This window comes from Sapajus apella, unplaced genomic scaffold, assembly GCF_009761245.1.
Source record: "Sapajus apella isolate SASKATOON/1434 unplaced genomic scaffold, GSC_monkey_1.0 scaffold555, whole genome shotgun sequence".
Taxonomy (NCBI): Eukaryota; Metazoa; Chordata; class Mammalia; order Primates; family Cebidae; genus Sapajus; species Sapajus apella.
The window spans coordinates 23,953-46,774 of record NW_022437483.1 but is presented as its reverse complement, the minus strand read 5'-3'; the positions used below and the strand labels follow the sequence as shown (position 1 = coordinate 46,774).

At 41.2% G+C, this 22,822-nt stretch overlaps 1 protein-coding gene across 2 annotated transcripts in view; it reads left to right on the top strand.

The window, feature by feature from the left end:
- The first annotated feature begins 1,675 nt into the window (after window positions 1-1,675).
- The window catches only part of LOC116546055 (multidrug resistance-associated protein 1-like), a 33,423-nt gene continuing 12,276 nt past the window's right edge, over window positions 1,676-22,822 (top strand). Inside the window, exon 1 of one of the 2 annotated variants that reach the window (XM_032272413.1) lies at window positions 1,676-1,998. In XM_032272413.1, coding sequence (XP_032128304.1) covers window positions 1,993-1,998 — 6 coding nt within the window. In that variant the 5' untranslated portion in view covers window positions 1,676-1,992. Of the gene's footprint in view, window positions 1,999-3,213; window positions 4,011-22,822 lie in introns of those variants that run through there. The other variant, XR_004266568.1, reaches the window with a different exon arrangement.

Here is a 22,822-nt window from a genome sequence, read left to right as displayed (position 1 = left end):
GATTCTATGATGCATATGCTAAAAATGCTATTGATAAGAAATGTTAGATCAAGTTTCTCAAGCGTGACTAAAACTGATCAGTTTGGCTGCTATACTTGGAGAGGATAATATGGATAGTTTAAATTGGAATTGTGTGTAAGTAATAATTTAGACTATGGACAGTCTATTTTTTTCCTTTCTTTTTTTTTTTTTTTGAAAATGGACATTCTTTCATGGTTCATCAAAAGAATGTTTGAGGAAACTGATTTATCATGCTCCCTCAAGTGTTTCTTGAAAACCTGTTGAGGGAAGAAGAAACTATACTGGATTGGCTGAAAAAAATATAGAAGCACTTTCAGGTCATATTAAATATATACAAACTGGAAAGAATCTATGCATATAGAAAACACCAAATTTGACGTGACTTTCAGTCTTCAGCAGAAAGTTAGAGGCATGACAACAGAATGAGATGAAAGTCCGGACAATGTTTGCTCTAGAGAGAATTCACCACTTAATATGGAGAAAAAAACTTGCCAAAGTAGATGATAATCTGAGTCATGTACATGAAAGCTGCATTTCTACAAAGTCGGCCAAATATCTTACAGAAAATTGTGAAAGTGCAATTTGTTCTTCACAAAGCCAGATGAGTTCCCATGAACCCAGGAGGCAGAGGTTACAGTGACCTGAGATCACACCATTGTACTTCAGCCTGGGCAACAAGAGCAAAACTCTCTCTCCAATTAAAGAAAAAAAAGAAATGAGGGCTATGTCCACCAAAATTCACTTATAGAATGTTCATAGCAACTTAATTCATGATAACTAAAAATAAGTCATATGTCCCACAGCAGTAGAATGGATAAATAAAATTGTGGATATCTAATATAATAGATGATTACACAGTAATGAAAAATAAGTTGCTATCTGCAATAACATGGGTAAACCTCCCAGACATAAAAGAAGCCAGATGATCAAGAGATCTCATTAACTGAGTAAAGGAATCAATAAGAAGGGAAGATGCAGGAGTCCACTTAGAATTATGAAAATCATTAGGGATGCAGAGTGAGGATTTTTTTTTTTTTTTTTAAATCAGGGTCTCACTCTGTCATTCAGGTGGGAGTGCAGTGGGGCAACGTTGGCTCATTGCAGCCTCAACCCACACCTCTGTCCCAAGACCCCTGGGCTCAATCAGTCCTCTCCCCTCAGCCTCCCAAGTACCTGGAACAGCAGGCATGCACCACCACACCCGGCTAATTTTGCATATTTTTTGCAGAGACCAGAGCTCCCTATGTTGTTCAGGCTGGTCTCGAACTCCTGGCCTCAAGCAATCCTCCTGCCTCAGCCTCTCAAAATGTTGTGAGAGGGCACAGTGAGGGTGTTTTTGAGGACTGTGGTAAACAGCCTCCTCATATTCATGTCCTGTATAATCTTCTCCCTTTGAGCATGGGCTGGACCTAGGGACTATTGGGACTCTTTATTTATTTCTTTTTTTTTGAGACAGAGTTTTGCCTTCTAGGCCAGGCTGAAGTGCAATGGTGCGATTTCAGCTCACTTCAACCTCCTCCTCCTGAGTGTAAGGGATTCTCCTGCCTCAGCTTCCCAAGTAGCTGGGATTACCGGCGTGTTCCACTACGTCCAGCTAATTTTTGTATTTTTAGTCGAGGCGGTGTTTCACCATATTGGTCAGGCTGGGCTTGAATTCCTGACCTCAGGTGATCCACACACCTCAGCCTCCTAAAATTCTGGGATTACAGGCGTGAGCCATCGCGCCTTGCTGGACCTAGGTGCTATTTTCTAAGTAGCAATAGAATATGTGAAAGTGATGGGATATCACTTTTGGGATTAGGTTACAAAAAAGGACTGTGATCTCTCTCTCTCATTTTCATTTTCTCTCTCTTCCTCTTTCTCCTCCCTAGCCCTGGGGCGAGCCAGCTGCTTCTTATGAAGAGGTGCAAGTGGACAGGAACTGAGGTCTCCAGCCAACAGACAGAGAGGACCTGAGGCCTGCCAGGAGCCATGGAAGTGAGTTTGAAAGAGGATCCTGAAGCCCTGAGAGAGCTGCAGCCCTGACTGACAGCTTCATTGCATCCTTGTGAGAGCCTGAGCCAGAGGACACAGCTAACCTCACCCAGATTCCAAGCCCACTGAAACGGTGAGGGAAAAAAAAGTGTATTGTTTATTAAGCAGCTAAATTTGGGGCGATTTTTACCCAACCATAGGTAATGAATACAAGGATATTGCTTATTACTCAAAATCACTATATAAAGCCCCTGAAAAATTGAAACCTGGAACTAGGGAAACACTGAGTCTCCAGGAACACTGTGTTTCTTCTTAGAGACAGTGAGAAAAGCACATACATGTGTTTTCCTTTTAGTTTTGGCCACCAGGAAGTTCACAGCCAAACGTATGACCCAATTTTAATAACTGTGTAAGCCCCTATGACCTGCTTATCTGTGTTCTTATTCCTGGCCTTTCGTTTTATTCTGACTTTTTTTTTCCTCTTTTTGTTTTTTTTTTTTTTGAAACAAGACGGAGTGTTGCTCTTGTTGCCCAGGTTGGAGTGCAGTGGCATGATCTCGGCTCACCGCAAACTCCGCCTCCCAGGTTCAAGGGATTCTCCTGCCTCGGCCTCCTGAGTAGCAGCTGGGATCATAATCATGCACCACCACGACTGACTAATTTTGTATTTTTAGTTTAGTAGAGACAGGTTTTCTCCATTTTGGTCAGACTGGTCTCGCACTTCCGATCTCAGGTAATCCACCTGCCTCGGCCTCCCAAAGTGGTGGGATTATAGGCGTGAGCCACCGTGACTGGGCCTGACTTTTCCGTTGCTTCCTACTGATTTTATTAGCTCATCTATATTTTTCTATATGATATGAATTATGGTAAGCCACGTCAAATTCAGCTTACAGAGAAGCAAGGCATTCGTAAATTTTTTTTTGTTTTTTGAGATTCTCACTCTATGGCCCAGGATGGAATGCAGTGGCGCGATCTCGGCTCATTGCAACCTCCACCTCCTGGGTTCAAGGGATTCTTGTGTCTCAGCCTCAGAAGTAGCTGGGATTACAGGCGCGCACCACCATGCCTGGCTAATTTTTTATTTTTAGTAGAGACGGGGCTTTCACTATGTAGGCCAGGCTAGTCTCGAACTTCTGACCTCAAGTGATCCACCTGCCTCGGCCTCCCAGTGTTGGGATTGCAGGCGTGATCCACCGCGCCCAGCTCATAAACCATTTTTTAAAAATAGTTTTCTAATTTCAAACATAGTTTTGCACATTAAAAAAAAAAAAAGTTTTGCACAGGTTGAACACAAAGTTCCCGGAAGTGGTGGTGGGAAGATCAGGACATGGGAGGGTGGTTCAGGAGCCCCAAGCATTGGCCAGGGGTGATTTGGATTGGGTAAGAAATATCAAGTGATAACGACTAAAAAGGGAAAAAGGATGGCAACTGATTGCCATCCCCAGAGGGAGGGGCCGGCCGAGAGCTCACCCAGTCACCCACAGTGGGATCCTTGCAAAGTGTTTCTGGCTACCTCCCCCTTAAGTCCCTCCCGCCTGGTACCGCGCCTCACCCGGGGTCCCGCCCCTTCCCGGGCCCCGCCCCTCACGCGCACCTCCCCGCCTCAGTCTCCGCCTGCCAATCCGGCCTACCAGGCGGTTGCGCGCTCCGCCCTCTCTTTCCGCGCCCGCGCGCGCCCTCCCGGCTCAGTCGCCTCACTCCGTTCCGGGCGGTTGGGCCGCGCGCCTGTGGGGGCGGGCCCAGAGCAAGCGACTGCGCCAATGGGGCGCGGCGGCCGCTGGGTCGGCCACGACAGGTGGAGGCCGAGGTGTAGGCGGAAAAAGGCGGTGGCGTGCTTCCTGCCGATAGCGTCGGTGTTGCAGTGGGAGCGGGTGGCCTGGTAGCTGTGTGCGCCTTCCGGAGCCTGTTCTCTATCTACGCCAACCACATGGAGCGGGAGAAGGAGCGGGACCCCGAGCACCTAGCCCTCTGCAAACTAGCCCCTGGGTGAAGTGCTCCGCCGCCATTACCTCCAGGTAGCCGGCACTGGGAAGTGGGCGGGAGAGGCCGCGCGGGGCGAGGGCGGGGGCTGGGGGTGGGGAGCGCGAGGCGGGAGCTCGGACCTGGGGGCGCGGGGACCGAGGGGCTGGGGAACGCACTCGGTTGGGGTCGGGCCGGGCGGGGGGCGGCGGCTGGGCGCTCCTGCCCCTGGGTTGGCCTGAGCCCAGGCCGCGCGGCGAAGGTTAAGGGGTCTCGAGGCCGCCAGGGAGGGATGAGGTGGCAATGCAACTGCAGGCCCGGGCGGTCGGGGTGCGGTCGGTCGGGCGGGGGCCGCGCTGGGCTGGAGCGCGAGAGTCTGAGGAGGGTGGGTCCGTGCCGGCCTGACAGTTTTCCTGGTTCTCGGGAGGCGAGCCGGGGGGCATGGGACCCTGTCCGCCGCACCCGCGAGGCCAGCGGCCACTTCTTGTCCCCCCATCGCTGCAGCCGAGGCTTTGGGGCTAGCGCGGACTCAGGGGGCTTGCTGCGTTTCCACGTGTCTTCCTGGTGCTAGGACAGGTGTTTCCGTGGTCAGGCCTCTTTGTACTCCAGCGCTAGTGAGAATTTGCAGACTTCCTGGGACGGTGACATTTTCGGGCAAACACGAATTTGACCCTACTCTGGAGGAAGATGCCGGCAATTAACATACCTGATTTCTTGGATTTCCCCTGTATATTTCAGTGTGCCAGGAGGAGGTAGTGGTCTGAGTTTAAGCTTCATTGGCGTAAAGAACAAGTATGTTATGTGTATGGTGGTGTGTTAGGCATTGGGATGAATTTTAAACGTCGTTGCTTATTAGTATAATAGGATACCCACAGCAGATTAAAACGTCGTTGCTTATTAGTATAATAGGATACCCACAGCAGATTAAAACGTCGTTGCTTATTAGTATAATAGGATACCCACAACAGATTAAAAACACGTGCTTTGCTAAACGTGAATGATTGGTTTGTTACGGATCATTTTAGTTTTTTTTTTTTTTTTTTTTTTTTTAATGTTAGTTTGTCTGTTACGTTTTACTTTAAAGTATTAAATTTTCCTAGGCAAGTTACTTTGAAAAAGGGAGGAATTTACATTTTAAAGGTGGCTGCTCTGTTTTGTTTGTTTGTTTTTTGGGGGGGATGAAAAACAACAGAAGTCGAAGGAATGGTTTCAGAATTGATAGGTTACTATATTAATAGAGACTGTATCTAATGTTTAGTTGTTTGTTAACGCGTTTGTTAACAGTAGTCACATTTGAGCGATTTCTTCCCCTCCTGTTGATTGGTAAATTGGTATGTAGACAGAAATGTATAGCTCACTAGTTTATTTTAACTCGCATATTGTTGATTACATGAACAAGGTAGCATTGGAGTTTCTCTTGTTATTGGTTACAAACTTGAAGGTGCTGGTCTTTCCACTTAGCCTTCTGATGGACCAGATACTCTATCTCATTTGCTCTTAAACCAAAATCCTGTAGCTTTTTGTAGGGGAAATATCACATGGCTAAGTGAAACATTTTGAAAATGCATTTAAAATGTGGATATTAGTTTACAGGGGAAAATACATAGATGTGACAAAAAGCTCACATTTCTTGTTGGTGTTTATTCTGAACCAAGCTAATAGGCTGATTAGACTCTCAGATACCCTTTGAGAAACATTGAGTATCTTTTATGCAAAATTTTTATGTTGTTTCCACTTTGGGAAAGGACTTTTAAACTCATAAGTACCTTCCACCTGCAGTTAGTTGAATGAATAAATATATAAGGAAAACATTATGCAGCAGCACATTTCACATACTTGAGAAACAAGAAGAACTAGAAGTAACTTTTGATCCTAGGTTAATATGGAATTTAAGCAGAATTATGATCAATTTTAGATTTGTTTTTGAAAAAGTAGTCTAGAACAAATGGATCTTTTAACATTGGGGCATGGAAGGAGTATTTTACTGTATGCTTAAGTTCTTAGAATTGACTTTCTTTTAAAAGGAGAATTTTGAATTATTTGATAAGCATACACTCTAAATATTCTCATATTTATATATCCTGCAAGAGCTGTGTGTTTGTGCATCATAAAACATCAAGAAGCATATTAAAAGTATATATAAGTACATGTAAGACTAAAGGTAACTGGATCTCTTTTTAGTTTTCAATGTGAATTTAATTGTTGTGACTGAAAGTGTTGTTTCAATGTGTAGCTGTGGACGTAAAACAGTTTAACTTAAATGCTTGTTAAAGGATAGATAAAAATAAGATACGCTAATGAGAAGAGTAAATAACTTACTTGCTATCTATACAGTGAAATTATTTTAAAAAATTTGTTGTTTGATCAGCCTGTTTATAAACTACTTGCAAAAATCAAGTCGTTTATAAACTACTCATTTAATAAATGAATTTACAGGTCAACTTATTTTGAAAATACTTTATAAACAGGCTGATCAAAATCACATATGTATATGTAATATATATAATCACGTATATAGAGTAATGTTCTTTTGGAAGTAGGTAGACAAAACATTGAAAGTTTTTGTTTTGTCAAGCTAAAAGAGATGTTAAATCAAAGCTGATTATTGGACACCTCAGGTTAGTGTATTTTGAGTAGTGATTGCCATGTAGCAGTACTGCAGGGTTGAGGGCCCCACAGGGTGGTGGGGTGTGCCTTATGCTGTGCTGAGGCACAGGATCCCAGAAATAAAGAGACAGGACACAGAAGTGCAAGGAAAACACAGCTGGGCTCGGGGGGGGCCTTGCCACCTATGAGAAGAGTCAGGCGAGGCCCGGAATGTCCAGAAGCGTGAGTATTTATTGTGTATAGGTTAGGAGGCAGGGCAGTGAGTGAAGTCATCTTTAAGGAGAGTGATAGGGTCGTGAGCAGTAAAACAAGGGGTCCACTTCCATTAGGTCACCGAGGCCAGGAGGTGGACAGTGTGCAGCAAGGGGCCCGTTCCCATGAAGGCAAGGGCCGTGTGCAGTAAGGGGTCCACCCCCATTAGGTCACTGAGGCTTGAAGTTGGGCCGTGCGCAGTGAAGAGGGTGCAGTGTGCAATTCTTATATCTATGGGCAAACTACTTTATTTTTCTTTATTTTTCTTTTTTTGGGGGGCAAACTACTTCTAAGATTTATAGGAGTATAAATCTTTATAGGAGTATAAGTCACACAGCAGTGACAGAGCTGCAGGCTCTGCCTCCTGGGTTCAAGTGATTCTCTTGTGTCAGCATCCTGAGTAGCTGGGATTACAGGTACGTGCCACCATGTCCAGCTAATTTTTGTATTTTTAGTAGAGACAGGGTTTCACCATGTTGGCCAGGATGGTCTCGATCTCTTGAGCCGCCATATCTGGCCTGATTTTTTATTTCTACCAGGTACAGCCAATAAAAGCAAATACCACACCACTGTCTCCTGTCACCTTCATTTCATTTAACAAAAGGATATTTTCACTCAAACAATTGGAAATAACAATCTCTCACAACAAATTTCATATTTTATTTTTTTGAGACAGAGTCTTGCTCTGTCGCCAGGCTGGAGTGCAGTGGGAGGATAGATCTTGGCTCACTGTAACCTCTGCCTCCTTGGTTCGAGTGATTCCTCTGCCTCAGCATCCTGAGTAGCTGGGACTACAGGCGTGCGCCTCCATGCCTAGCTCATTGTTGTATTTGGAGTAGAGATGGGGTTTCACCATGTTGGCCAGGATGGTCTCGATCTCTTGACCTACTGATTTGCCTGCCTCGGCCTCCCAAAGTCCTAGGATTACAGGCATGAGCTACTGCACCCAGCCATAATAAAAGATCTTTAAATGGAATTATTTAGTTATATTGAAAAGTTTACTTTCAGACCAGCCTGGCTAACATGGTGAAACCCTGTCTATACTAAAAATATAAAATTAGTTGGGCGTGGTGGCGCACACCTGTAATCCCAGCTACTCTGAAGGCAGAGGCAGGAGAGTCACTTGAACCCGGGAGGCAAAGGTTGCAGTCAGCGGAGATGGTGCCATTGCACTTCAGCTAGTCTACAGGAGTGAAACTCTGTCTCAAAAAAAAAAAAGGTTTACTTTTGTTTCCTTACTTTTCTCCATTTTTCCATAAATCAGTGAAAATTCTGTTGCAAACTTAAACCAGCCTGCCAAGTTAACCCTCTCTTCCCCCTTGGTTTGGTATACTGAGCTCAAATCTAAGGGATCTAGGCGGGCTTCCAGCTCTCCCTGTTCTTAGACTTGTGGCCTTATCTTCATGGTGCCTCAATTTCTTATGTTATATTGGGATTTTTACACCTACTTAGGGCCTGGCTCACACCTGCAATCCCAGCACTTTGGGAGGCTGACACCTGGCAGATCTCTTGAGCTCAGGAGTTTCAGACCAGCCTGGGCAACAGGGCAAAACCCTGTCTCTATAAAAAATACAAAAATTAACCATGCATGGTGGTGCATGCCTCAAGTTCCAGCTTCTGGGGAGGCCGAGGTGTGAGGATCACTTGAGCCCGGGAGGCTGAGGTCACTGTGGAGTGAGCTGTAATGATGCCACTGTACTCTAGCCTGGGTGGTAGAGAGAGATCATGTCTCAAAAAACAAACAAACCTGCTTTGCCAGATGAATGTTAGGATGAAAAGTGATTACATATGTGTTCCTGAAATAAAGTCTGTCCTCAATTATAGCTGTTACCATTGATTGGAGATGTTACTTTTTTTTTTTTTTTTTCAGTGTTTGATAATAAATGCCTTTAAGTGTGATAAGTTTCTTGTATATAGTCATTTATATTTTAAGTGTTAATTGTTTTAATGTATTTTATTGCTGACTTCATGGCATAGCATAAAGATGTGTTCGTTTAAAACACTTTTGAAGTTGTGTAAGAGAAACTAATATAAAAAGTATTCTTTTTATTTATTTTTTGAGATGGAGTCTTGCTCTGTCACCCAGGCTGGAGTGCAGTGATGCGATTTCGGCTCACTGGAACCTCCACCTCCTGGGTTCAAGCGATTCTTCTGCCTCAGCCTCCCAAGTAGCTGGGATTGCAGGCACCCACCACCATGCCTGGCTACTTTTTGTGTTTTTAGTAGAGATGGGGTCTCGCCATGTTGGCCAGACTGATCTTGAACTCCTGATCTGCCTGCCTCAGCCTCCCAAAGTGCTGAGATTACCAGCATCAGCCACTGTACCCAGCCCTAATATGCAGAATATTGTATGTAGGTATTTCCTATAGATTAGACCTTCTCTAAGAATAGTACAAATATGTAAGAATAGTACAAATGATCTGGAAAGGTTAATAGGCTTGACAAATTTTATGTTTCTTAACACTGTAAAAGTAGTCCAGTTGTCCTATGGTATATGCATAGGACATACACCATAGGGGGTTGGTTCCCGGACCCCTATTTCTACCAAAATCCTGGCATACTCAAATCCCTGCTGTGGGCCCTGCAGATTCTGGGTATGTGAAAAGTTGGGCCTCCATATATGCAGGTCTGCATTTGGTTGAAAAAGATCCATGTATAAATGGGCCCATGCAGCTCAAACCCGTGTTGTTCAAGGGTCCACTGTAGTTGAAAATCAAGTCCACAAAAAAGTTGCCATATTTTACAAAATGTTGGATTACTACCTCTCTCATATCTTAAAAAAAAAGTACTATGTATTTACTACCTTATTAAGATAATAAAACTGTTAGAATGGAACTTAGGGCCTGGTGTGGTGGTTCATATCTGTAATCCCGGCACTTTGGGAGGCTGAGGTGGGCAGATCACCTGAGGCCAGAAGTTTGAGACCAGCCTGGCCAACATGATGAAACCCCATCTCTACTAAAAATATAAAAAATTACGCAGGTGTGGTGGTGTGCGCCTGTAATCCCAGCTACTCCTGAGGCTGAGGCAGTAGAATCGCCTGAACCCCAGAGGTGGAGGTTACAGTGAGCGGAGTTCATGCCACTGCACTCCAGCCTGGGCAACAAGCGAAACTCCATCTCCAAAAAAGAAAAAAAATAGCCAGGCATGGTGGTGGGCGCCTGTAATAACTACTCAGGAGACTGAGGCAGGAGAATCACCTGAACCTAGTAGGTGAAGGCTGTGGTGAGCCAAGATCGCACCATTGCACTCCAGCCTGGACAACAGAAGTGAAACTCTGTCTCAAAAAAAAAAAAAAAGTAATGCATTTGCTGCTTCAGATTTGAAAGGTAACAAGGAATGCACAGTGAAAAGTCTTCGTATCCCTTCCCCCAAACAGACAGTTCTTCCTGTCAGTAGGGTGCTGTGAAAGTTTTCAGAGCCATTCGACGCATAGACAAACATTCATATGACCTTATTATTCCTACCCCCTTTTTTTAACTGGGGAGTGTCATGTATATGTTCTGATAGATAGCCTGCTTTGTCTTGGCATTTGTTCCATTACTCCCATACTTTCCCATACTTTAAATGCTTGCATTTATATTTAGTGAAATGTTAATAACTGCTAGGGCATAAAAGAGAGTTTGTTCTAGTAGTTTTTTTTTTTTAAAGATGGGGTTTCATCATGTTGGTCAGGCTGGTCTTGAACTCCCGACCTCAGGTGATCCGCCCACCTTGGCCTCCAAAGTGCTTGGATTACAGGCGTGAGCCACCACGCCCAGCCTGGTCTAGTAGTTTTGACTAACTAAGATGAATTTAAGAAATAAAATTCTTGACATTGTCGTTATTTCTTGTTATGGAAATTTTAGAAGCAGGTTGAACTGAAAAGAGTCCAAGAGGAATAGAGAAATATTAAGAAGTCAATCTGGACTGTAGTAGAGATAAATGTTAATACTTACAGATAATACTATGTGCTAGGCAGTGGTCTAAATGCTTTAAAGTCTCACAACAGTCCCATGAGGCAGGTAGCTTTTATTGCCGTTTTACAGATGAGTAAACTGAGCCACATAAACTAACACTTGATCCAGGTAGAACAGTGGCAGAGGCCTGATTCCGACCCAGGCAGTCTGGCTCAAGAGTCCAAGCTCTTTACCACTACTCTTTTTCTGTCTTTCTGTCCTCCTGTCTTGCCTTCTTTCTTTTTCCTTCCTTTCCCTCCCTCTTTCCATTCTTCCCTCTCCTTATCTTTCCTATCCTTCCCTCCCCTCCCATCCTCTCCTTTTTCCTGCCGTCCCTTCCTTCCCTTCTTTCACTTCCTTTCCTTTTTTCTTTTCTTTCCTTTCTTTATGTTTTGAGACATTGTCTCACTCTGTCTCCCCAGGCTGAGTGCAGTGGTGCAATCATGGCTCACCGCAGACTCAACCTCCCCGCATCAAGTAATCCCCCCACTTCAGCTTCCCTAAGTAGTTGGGTCTACAGGTGCACACCCCACTACATCTGGCTCATTTTTTGTAGTGACAAGGTCTTACTTTGTTGGCTGGGCTGGTCTCAAACTCCTCCCATCTTGGCCTCCCAAAGTGCTGGGATTACAGTTGTGAGCCGCCACAACCAGCCTTTTACCACTACTACAAATTCCGTTTAGATCTAATATTGTTAGAGCGATAACCACATCAACCTGATTTTTTAAATTGCAGAAATAAAAAATGCTGCCACTTTTGGTATCTGTATGTCAAAAATATATAGAGTTTGTATCATAGCTTTTACTTGTTTAGAGCACTCTTTGGAAAGGCAGAAAAATTACTGTGAAGGTGTTGGTATTCGAGAAATAAGTTCCTGGAGTGTTTGCCTTCTAAACCTGAAGGTGTGAGGACTTGGTTTGTCACACTCAAGTTAGCTAACAGATAGGCAGTGGGGGTGAGCTATCCGGAAAACTTAGCCAGTTTGCCTAGGGAGGAAGGAGATAGGGGATCTAGGCACCTAGAGGGAGGGAGAGGGAGCAGAGTTTGTTTGAATCTGTCCTAGGTTGGGGTAGCTCTTTCTGAGGCCTTGTCATGTGGACCTGCTGCACATAGAGACAGGAGAATTGGACCTGAGGTGTGGTGCTAGCTACAGCACCACATAGATCTGGAAATTTAAGAGGAGTTCATTTCCTCGATCATTAGGAAGAACTTGAAAGGGTAATAAACTGTAGTCACTTGAGAAGAAGAGCAAGTGGTCATATTTGAATGTAACATACTCAACTGTGTTGGGAAAGAACCCGAATCTAGAGCTTGGCCATAAAAAGTGCAAAACCAGGCATTCTTTTAAACCATGTGCTCTTGTAAACACTGATAAGACATAGCACTGAGCCCTGGGCCTTTCTTCTATAAAGTGCTTGTACAGGCTGAGGATCCTTAATCCGAAAATCCAAACTCTGAAATTCCCTAGTGAGCATTTCCTTTCAGTGTCATATTGGCACTCACAGTTTTGGGATTTTGGAACATTTTGGATTTTGCACTTTCCGATTTGGGATGCTCAACTGGTATATAATTCATATATTCCCAAATCTTAAAAAATTCCAAATCCAAAGTGTTTCTGCTCCAAAGCATTCAGATAAGGAATACTCAGCCTGTGATGGATTGTACTAGACATGTATTAGATTACCAGTTTTCAAAATTTGTATCTCAGAATCCTTGTTCTGTGTCAGCGAAACAGGGATTTCATACGCCTTTGATTCACATTTTAGTGTTTTAAACTTTAAAATGTTATAAATGCTTATATACACTCAAGTGCATATAATGCTAAATTTTAATATATTAGGACAACTGATTTGTACCACCAGGTTATCTCAAGAGTTATACTGAGTGAAGGCTGGGCGTGGTGGCTCATGCCTGTAATCCCAGTACTTTGTGAGGCCAAGGCAGGTGAATCACCTGAGGTCATGAGTTCAAGACCAGCCTGACCAACATGGTGAAACCGTGTCTCTACAAAAAAAATACAAAAATTAGCCAGGCGTGGTGGTGCATGCCTGGAATCCCAGCTACTAGAGAGGCTGAGGTGGGAGAATCACTTGAACCTGGGAGGTAGAGATTGCAGTGAGCCAAGATTATGCCACTGCACACCAGCCTGGATGACAGAGCAAGACTCTTGTCTCAAAAAAAAAAAAAAAAAAAAAAAAAAAAGAGTTAAAGGTTACATACTGTATGATTGCATTTATGTAACATTATTAAAATAACACTGCAGAGATGGAGAACAGATTTGGTTGCTAGGAGTTAGGAATGGGAGATGAGGGCTGGTGTGGTAGCATGAGGGAGCTGTGTAGGGATGGAACACTTCTGTATCTCAGGTGTGATTATACACAGCTGCAAATGTGATAAAATTTCATACAACCACACACACACACACACACTGCATTACAAATCCTAGCATTCTCAAGTCCCATTTTGCATACGAAACTGTTGAAATCTGAATAAACTTGGGATTGTACCAAGGTCAGTTTCCTGATGGTGACAGTGTACTAGAGTCACAAAAGTTATAACATTGGAGGAATTTGGGTGAGCGTACTTGGGACCTCCCTGTGTAATTTTTTGCAAATTCCTGTGGTTTATAATGATAATACTTTAAAAATAAAGTATTTATTTTTTAATTTAGCATGGTGGCTCACACCTGTAATCCCAGCATTTGGGAGACCGAGGCAGGTGGATCACCTGAGGTCAGGAGTTCGAGACCAGCCTGGGCAACATGGTGAAACCCGTCTCTACCGAAAATGCAAAAATTAGCCGGGCATGGACGGTGGTACATTTATATAGTCTCAGCCACCTGGGAGGCTGAGGCATGAAAATTACTTTGAACCTGGGGTGCAGAGGTTGCAGTGAGCTGAGATAGAACCACTGCACTACAGCCTGGGCAGCAGAGCAAAACTGCATCTCAAAATAAAAAGTAAGAAAGAAAAAAAAAAAAAGCAATGCATTTAGAATATTTGAGAGAAAATAAGCAAGAGGAAGAAAATGTAAATTGTGTATAATGCTCATACTCAGGACAAGAATCCTTGGAATAAAGTTTCTCATTTTGTGTATAGACTTGAAACTTTTAAAATGCCATTTTATTTTTTAGGCTGGGTGTGGTGGCTCAGGTCGGGTGCAGTGGCTAATGCTTGTAATCCCAGCAGTTTGGGAGGACAAGGTGGGTGGATCACAAGGTCAAGAGATTGAGACCATCTGGCCAACATGGTGAAATCCTTTCTCTATTAAAAATACAAAAATTAGCTGGGCATGGTGGCGCATACCTGTAGTCCCAGCTACTATTAGGGAGGCTGAGGCAGGAGAATCGCTTGAACCCAAGAGGTGGTGGTTACAGTGAGCTGAGATCATGCCACTGCAGTCCAACCTTGTTGACAGAGTGATACTCTGTCTCAGGAAATAAAAAAAGCCATTTTATTTTTTAATTAAAATTGTTTTTTTCTTTTCCTCCTCAGAAAGGATAAAAATGTTATTGATTAGTAAGACTGCAGTTTTATGTTGATATTTTGAAATTTTAGGGTGGTGCTTGTTTGGTCCTGTAACTAAGCACGGTCAGTACTTTTAGAACTAATTGCATTATGCAGTAAGGTCACTGCCTTATGCGTATATCAGCATTAGTACATGTTGTAAAGTTTTTATTTTTTACCAAAAGTTTACAACTACCAAATATTCACATTCCTTAACATTATTACATAATTTAGAAATGTTCTACTTTTAAAATTTCCGGACAGGTGTAATTAAATCCTTACGCAGCATTAATGTACTATTTAAAAAACACACAGAAAACATGCTTTATCATTTGCAAAACATGCTTTATCATCTACTCATCTTTGTGAATCAGGTTTTTCTTGATACCATGCAATCAAAACAAAACAAATTTGACATAAAACAACCTAATCACATATAAAGTTTGTGATCATCTGAAGAATTTTATTGTTTTCATTATACATGTTCTACATTAAAGGTTTTTTTCTTTTTTTTCTTGAGTTGGAGTCTTACTCTGTCGCCCAGTCTGGAATGCAGTGGTGAAATCTTGGCTCACTGCAACCTCCTTCCAAGCCTCAAGCGATTCTCCTGCCTCAGCCTCCTGAGTAGTTGGGGCTACAGGCATGTGCCACCATACCTGGCTAATTGTGTGTGTGTGTGTGTGTGTGTGTGTGTGTGTGTGTGTGTGTGTATTTTTTTAGTAGAGACATGATTTCACCACGTTGTTCAGGCTGGTCTCACATTCCTGACCACAAATGATCTGCCCGCCTCAGCCTCCCAAAGTGCTGTGATTACAGGCATGAACCACGGTACTTGGCCACATTTGAGCTTTAAAATACACTGATAGAATAAAATAGTGCTTTAATCTGTTTCTTATGGTATAGATCCACATGAAATTCACTTAGAAAAATGTTCTTGTACTAAACTATTTAAAGCTATTGGATTATGATTTATAAGTTTTATTTTGTAATTAGTATCTCTAGGGGAATTTCAGGGACACTGTTGCTGTCTTGTGATTATTGATCCTTTTAAAAATCATTGTAGGGCCGGGCGCGGTGGCTCAAGCCTGTAATCCCAGCACTTTGGGAGGCCGAGGCGGGTGGATCACGAGGTCAAGAGATCGAGACCATCCTGGTCAACACAGTGAAACCCCGTCTCTACTAAAAATACAAAAAATTAGCTGGGCATGGTGGCGCGTGCCTGTAATCCCAGCTACTCAGGAGGCTGAGGCAGGAGAATTGCCTGAACCCAGGAGGCGGAGGTTGTGGTGAGCCGAGATCGCGCCATTGCACTCCAGCCTGGGTAACAAGAGCGAAACTCCGCCCCCCCTGCCCCCCCAAAAAAATCATAGAAAATTTATGACAAATTAGGGAATTAAAGTAGACAGTATACCCAACTCCACTGTGTTTAAAGAGTTTGATTAATTTCTGTACATTGTGCTAGTGATTAAGATCTGGGACTCTAGAGTTAACCTGAGTTGAAGTCTTGGCTCCGTCACTTGATTTCTTGTCTCAGTTTCTTCCTCCATAAAATGAGGGTAATAATAGTGTTAACTCATAGGATTATTGTGAATATGAAGTACACTAGTACATGTAAACAGGCCTGGTCCCTGGCATGAAAGGTACCCTTAAAACATAGTTATTATTTTACAACATGGTTGAGATCTTACTTTATGTTTAATATGTCTTTTCCTGACTTAACATATTGCAACTGGGCACAGTGGCCATAATCCCAGCACTTTGGGTGGCTGAGGTGGGTGGATCATTTGAGGTCAGGAGTTTGAGACCACCCTGGCCAACATAGTGAAACCCCGTCTCTACTAAAAATACAAAAATAAATCCCAGCTCCTTTGGAGGCTGAGGCAGGAGAATGGCTTGAACCCGGGAGGTGGAGGTTGCAGTGAGCTGAGATTGTGCCATTATACTCCAGCATGGGTGACAGAGTGAGACTCTGTCTCAAAAAAAAAAATCACGACTATTTTCCGATGTTAAAGATTCCATCAGTAATGTAAGAGTTTATTGGGTGCCCTATACTCTTGCCAATATTGGGCATTCTCAGTTTTTAGATATTTCCCAGTATGATATATGAAAACTGTCATGTTATTGTTTTGATTTGCATTTTCCCGAAGCATCAGCAAGGTTTAATGGTTTTCATATTTTAAAAAAGTATTTTTTAATTTATAATCACCTTGTTTGATAATGAGGTTTTCACATTTTTATTAACTGTGTCTCTTCTGCTTAGATATATCTTAGAATTTTTCACATTGATTTAGACAAATGCTAGTACAAAGTTCTTTTTAAGCCTATGAAAATTTTAATGACTTTTCTTGGTAATTTTTGTCTGTAGGTTCAATTTTAAAAGGGCATTTCCTATTCTGATACCCTGTAAATAAGTGTAATTTGTTTTAAAAAATGTGACTTCTTTAATCCCCTAAATTGTAGTTTACTTGGTGTTACATTAGTCTTCTGGATATTGTCTATTCATATGTTTGCCCATTTTTCCTCCTTCTGGGTTATCTTTTCTTCTTACTGCTTTACAGGAGTTCTTTAGATATCACAATGGTTAATCTTTTGTTATATGTGTTACATGTATTTTCTCCTCATTTGTTACTCGTATTTTAATTTTGTTTATGGTGTCTTTATATAGAAATTTTAACTTATGTGGTCAGATCTTTCACTTAAAAAATTCTTCATTATTCAACTTGAAAACCTTTCACTTTATAGCTTTGGTTTTTTTTTTTTAATTATTATTATTGTTTAGCAAAATCTCTACCATCCCAAGATTATCTTTAAAATTTTTTCATATGTTTTATGTGAAAAATTTTTTTCCCACACTGAGGCTCATTTAGTTTGTATGGAATTTCCTTTTGTGTCTAGTGTGAGGGTAGGAATCTAACTTTTTCCCAAATTGATAAGCTTTTGTGTCTCTCAGTTCACTGACCTGTTCATATTTCAAATGCCACAAGGTCTTCCTGCATCCATAAGGCCTCTTTCTGGAGTCTCAGTTCTGTTCCAGTGACAGGTCTGTCTGTGTTTATTCCATTACTTCCCTGCCCCTGTGACTTCATAGAAGTTTGATATCTGATAGGGCAAATATGCTCATTTTCAAATTTTTCTTAGCTATTCTCATGAATTTACTGTTTCTGGTGAATTTTAGAATTATTTTGATGAGTTTTAAGACAAATCCTATTGAGATTATGATTAGAGTTGGCTGAATTTATAGATGAGTATGGGAAGGAGTCAATTCTCACTAGCAGGTCTTTCCATAAAGGAGGATACTGTTTCTGTTTATTCTGGAGTTGCCTCTCTGATAATGGTTATAACCTAGATGCTCACTGTAGCACTGTTTTGTTCTAAACACATGTATTAGAAAGATAGTGTTTGAATAAAGTAGTTGAGGGAAAAGCCTCATATCTCTTCCTGTTATCATTTCTCTTTTCACCTTTAATTCTGGGTCTGAAGACACTTTATCATGATATATGGTATATGTATACTCAGGCTCTTGTAACAATTGGCAGTATACTATGATCTCTTTTTCTTACTGGCATTAATTTAATGATTAAGGACTATTTAATCAAGTTGATAACTGTACTTAACTCTTATGTTAGATAAGAAGGATGTTTCTAGTTTCTGAGAGTACACAGTAAGATAGTGCTTTACTCTTGTTTTATTTCAAAAATGTTTTCAGGGGTTGTTTTCTTTTTTTGAAAAAACTGAGGTAATACGTAATTTTTGTGAAAATTTCATACAATATTGTGGCATATAAGAAGAAGAAAGTGTTTTTTGAGAGGGTGAGTTTTGTTCTCCAAACTTTCAGTCATTAATGTGTCTCCTTGTTACTTTTGCCATATATTTGTATCATCTGTACTGTTAATTTGTAACAGTTTTCTTAAAATTTTCTAAAGAAATCCAAAAATCCTTAGTGATAAGAGCTGTGAACTAGTACATTGATGTATATTACATAAATATATAACATTGATGTTTTATGTACATTGTTGTATATTAAGAAATATGTAACATTGATGCATATTAAATGATTTATTCAAAAGTATGTATACTTTATGACACACTGGCACAGTGAGTGGAACTATAGGTTCTGAAATCAAGGTTTCATGGTTTTAAATCCTGATTCTGCTATGTCCTCCCTCAGTGATACTGGATAATAAACGTAAGCCTCCACTTCCATTTTATTTATTAAATGAGGTTAGTGTGCCACCTCCCTTGTAAGGTTATTATAAAATTAAACAGCAGGTGTACAATCCAGTCAGCACAGCCGTAGTACATAGGTGTTCCACAGATACTAGCTATCATTCAATATAATAATTTGTAAATACCTTGTGTTTCCTTCAAAGCTAGTTCTCACACGAGCATCTCATTTTTAAAGTGTTTACATAGTGTTCATTGTAAGAATATACTATGGTTTCTAATACGTATCACCAGATTTCCCTCCCAAAGGACTGTATTAATGTGCTATTCTGTCATTCTAGATTTCATGATTTAAATATTTGGTGGAGGGCAATAGTGGGTTTAAAAATAATACTTGTTTTTGTTTTAGTTAACGTTATTATTCACTAGCCAGTAAAGAACACATTAATTACTACTTGTTCATGTTGAATCTGTGCAGTTTTCTGAGAGGTAGGTGAGGATGCCTCTGTGTGTGTGTGTGTGTGTGTGTGTGTAGGCAATTTGGATGTCTTCTGTTTGAAGAGCTCATTGAAGTCTTTTGCCTAATTTTCTGGTAGGTGTTCTTTGTTTTATTGGTTTGTATAAGGGATAAATATATTGATCCCCTCCTTCCCTCCCCATATCTATGTTGCAGCTGTCTTTTACTAGCTAGTGGCTATGGCTAGCCTTTTTATTCTCTTAAAGGTATCTCTTCACTAACAGAAAAGTTTTTAATTTTAATCTTCAATTATTATGGATACATAATAACCATACATATTTATGGGGTAGATGTGGTATTTTGATGTAAGCATACAATGCATAATTATCAGATTACTGTAGGGTACCCCATCACCTGAAGTATTTATCATTTCTTCATGTTAGGAATATTCCAATTCTATTCTATTAGTTATTTTGAAATATAAAAAAAATTGTTGTTAACTGTGTTGCCCTATTGTGCTACTGAAATTAGACTTATTCATTTTTTTTTTTTTTTTTTGAGACGGAGTTTCGCTCTTGTTACTCAGGCTGGAGTGCAATGGCGCGATCTCGGCTCACCACAACCTCCGCCTCCTGGGTTCAGGCAATTCTCCTGCCTCAGCCTCCTGAGTAGGTGGGATTACAGGCACGCGCCACCATGCCCAGCTAATTTTTTGTATTTTTAGTAGAGACGGGGTTTCACCGTGTTGACCAGGATGGTCTCGATCTCTTGACCTCGTGATCCACCCGCCTCGGCCTCCCAACGTGCTGGGATTACAGGCTTGAGCCACCGCGCCCGGCTATTCATTCTTTTTAACTGTATTTTTGTACTCATTCACTCATCCCTCCTTATTTCCCACTTCTTTTCCTGTCCTCTACTCTGTCTGCGTGGGTTCAATTTTTTTCCTTTAGCTCCCACATATGGGTGAGAACATGCAATGTTCGTCTTTTTGTGCCTGGTTATTTTACTTAACATGATGTCTTCCAGTTTTATCCATGTTGTTGCAAATGGCAGGATTGCATTCATTTTGATGGCTGAATAGTACTGCATTGTGTATAAGTACCACATTTTCTTTATCCATTCTTCTATCGATGGACACAGGTTAATTCCATATTTTGGCTATTGTGAATAGTGCTGCAGTCAGCATGGGAGTGCAGAAATCTCTTCGATGTACTCATTTCCTTTCTTTTGGGTGTATACCCAACAGTGGGATTGCTGGATCACACAGTTCTATTTTTAGTTTTTTTTTTTTGAGGAACCTCCACATAGTGATCGTACTAATTTACATTCCCAACAACAGTGTACAAGGGTTCCTTTTTCCCCACAACCTCGCCATCATCTGTCATTGCCTGTCTTTTTGATAAAAGCCATTTAAGCTGGAGTGAAATTGTATCTCATTGTAGTTTTGATTTGCATCTCTCTGATTAAAGAAAATCTTAATTTTAATGTAGTTGAACATTTCTGACTTTTCCTTTGTAATTAGGAGTTTTTATACACCTGTGTGAAGACAATGTACGTTATTTTCTGTTATTGTTTGCTTTGCACATTTAAATCAACAATCTCTGGAATTTTTTTCTGTGTGGTGCGAGATGGGGTCAGTTTGTTTTCCTAGATGACAAATGATCATGATGATGATGATGATGATGTTTAGTTCCATTTATTGAAAATGCCATCCCCTCCTGCTCTGTAGAGCTTCCTTGGACACAAATCAGGTGATCGTGTATACAAGGATTTGCCTGCCTCTTCTATTCCTCGTTTCCTGACACCCTTTCAGAACGGGGTGTTGGCCAGGTCAAAACTCTTTCCATAGTAACACTAGGTGATTTTTTTGCCCCAGACTCATGTTCTCACAAATGTACAATAGGGTTTTCCAGCGGCCACGTGAAATACAGTGCTGCATCAGACTGAATGCAGAAGCAGATAAGAGAACCAAGCTGTCTCCCAAATAAAGGAGATTTCCAAAAATGTCAGAGTGCCACTCTTCTCACTCATTTTTTAAAATTTGTTTTGGAAAACAGTTATTTTTCATTAAAGTGTTATTTATGGTAGTATATAATAGATTTCTCGTTATTTTTAAATGAATGAATTGATATTTAAAACTTTCCTGTTTTGGCTGGGCCTGGTGGCTCATGCCTGTAATCCCAGCACTTTGGAAGGTTAAGGCAGGCAGATCACCTGAGGTCACAAGTTCGAGACCAGCCTGGGCAACATGATGAAACCCTGTCTCTACTAAAAATAAAAAATCAGTGGGATGTGGTGGCACATGCTTGTTAATCCCAGCTACTGGGCAGGCTGAGGCAGGAGAATTGCTTGAACCTGGGAAGCGGAGGTTGCAGTGAGCCAAGATCATGCCACTGCTCTTCAGCCTGGGTGACAGAGGGAGACTCCATCTCAATAAATAAATAAATAAATTTCCTGTTTTAATTTCTAATGTGTTAAATATAATAGCTATAACCCATGTTAACTAAAGCATTTTAGAATCTCAAGAGTTTGCAGGAATGTCAAACCAAAAAGTTTGAGAAACACTAGTCTAGTTTTATGTCTTGATATTCAGTGGATAATAAATGTTGGTTATGTGTGGCCCTGGGCCCTCAGCCCTGTGCTTTTCCACATAAATTTTAGAATCAGCTGTGATGTTCCACAAGAATACCTGTTAGGATTTGATTGGAATTGTGTTGAATCAGTTTGGAATAATTGAAAATTTTTTTTTTTTTTTTTTTGTTTTTAGTTACACCTGCTATAATGGGAATTTGAAATGTTTGTACCATTGAATCTTCTGATTCATAAACATTTTTTTCTCCATGTGTTTTGGTCTTTAATTTTTCTTCTCAGTATTGTTATATAATTTTCTGTATAAAGGTTTTGCACATTTTCAAAGCAGAATTTTTGAAGGAAAAAAATTCTACTTAGAAATAAACTCGCCAGACACAGTGGCTCATGGCTGTAATCCCAGCACTTTGGGAAGGAGGCCAAGGTGGGAGGATCACTTGAGCCCAGAGTTTGAGACCAGTTTAGGCAATACAGTCAGACACTATCTCTACGAAGAAAAAAGTAAGATAAAGAATAATTAATAAGAATTAACCAGAAAATGAAAGATATTTCTGAAAAATATAAAACTTTACTGATGCTCATAAAAGAATTGAATAAATGCTAAAACATATTTTGTTCTTGAATAGGATAGCTCTCACATTGATAAGATATCAGTATCCCCTCTAAATTGCCGTATTTTATATTGTTAGAAAGACGCTTTTTTTTTTTTTTTTAACCCTCTATAATTTCTTTCTTTTTTTTTTTTTTTTTGAGACGGAGTTTCGCTCTTGTTACCCAGGCTGGAGTGCAATGGCGGCGCAATCTCGGCTCACCGCAACCTCTGCCTCCTGGGTTCAAGCAATTCTCCTGCCTCAGCCTCCTGAGTAGCTGGGATTACAGGCACGCACCACCATGCCCAGCTAATGTTTTGTAGTTTTAGTAGAGACGGGGTTTCACCATGTTGACCAGGATGGTCTCGATCTCTTGACCTCGTGATCCACCCGCCTCGGCCTCCCAAAGTGCTGGGATTACAAGCGTGAGCCACCGCGCCCGGCCAACCCTCTATGATTTCTAAAGTGAAGATATTAAAACTGATGACATCTTCCAGGTACTTCTGGCCATGTGGTAATTATGAAGTTAGGTTAGGAGCATCTTAACCAATTTATTTTATATAACTTTCATTATAAGCACAAGTCAGACGTGATATGAAAACAGAAGCGTTTACATCTAAAGAAGCTCTTTCAAGTGGCATAAAATAACTGTGCATCTTACATTTCAAATGTCTTAGATTTAGTGAAATTGACCAAGCACAGTGGCTCACGCCTATAACCCAGCACTTTGAGAGGCTGAGGTGGGAGGATTACATGAGGCCAGGA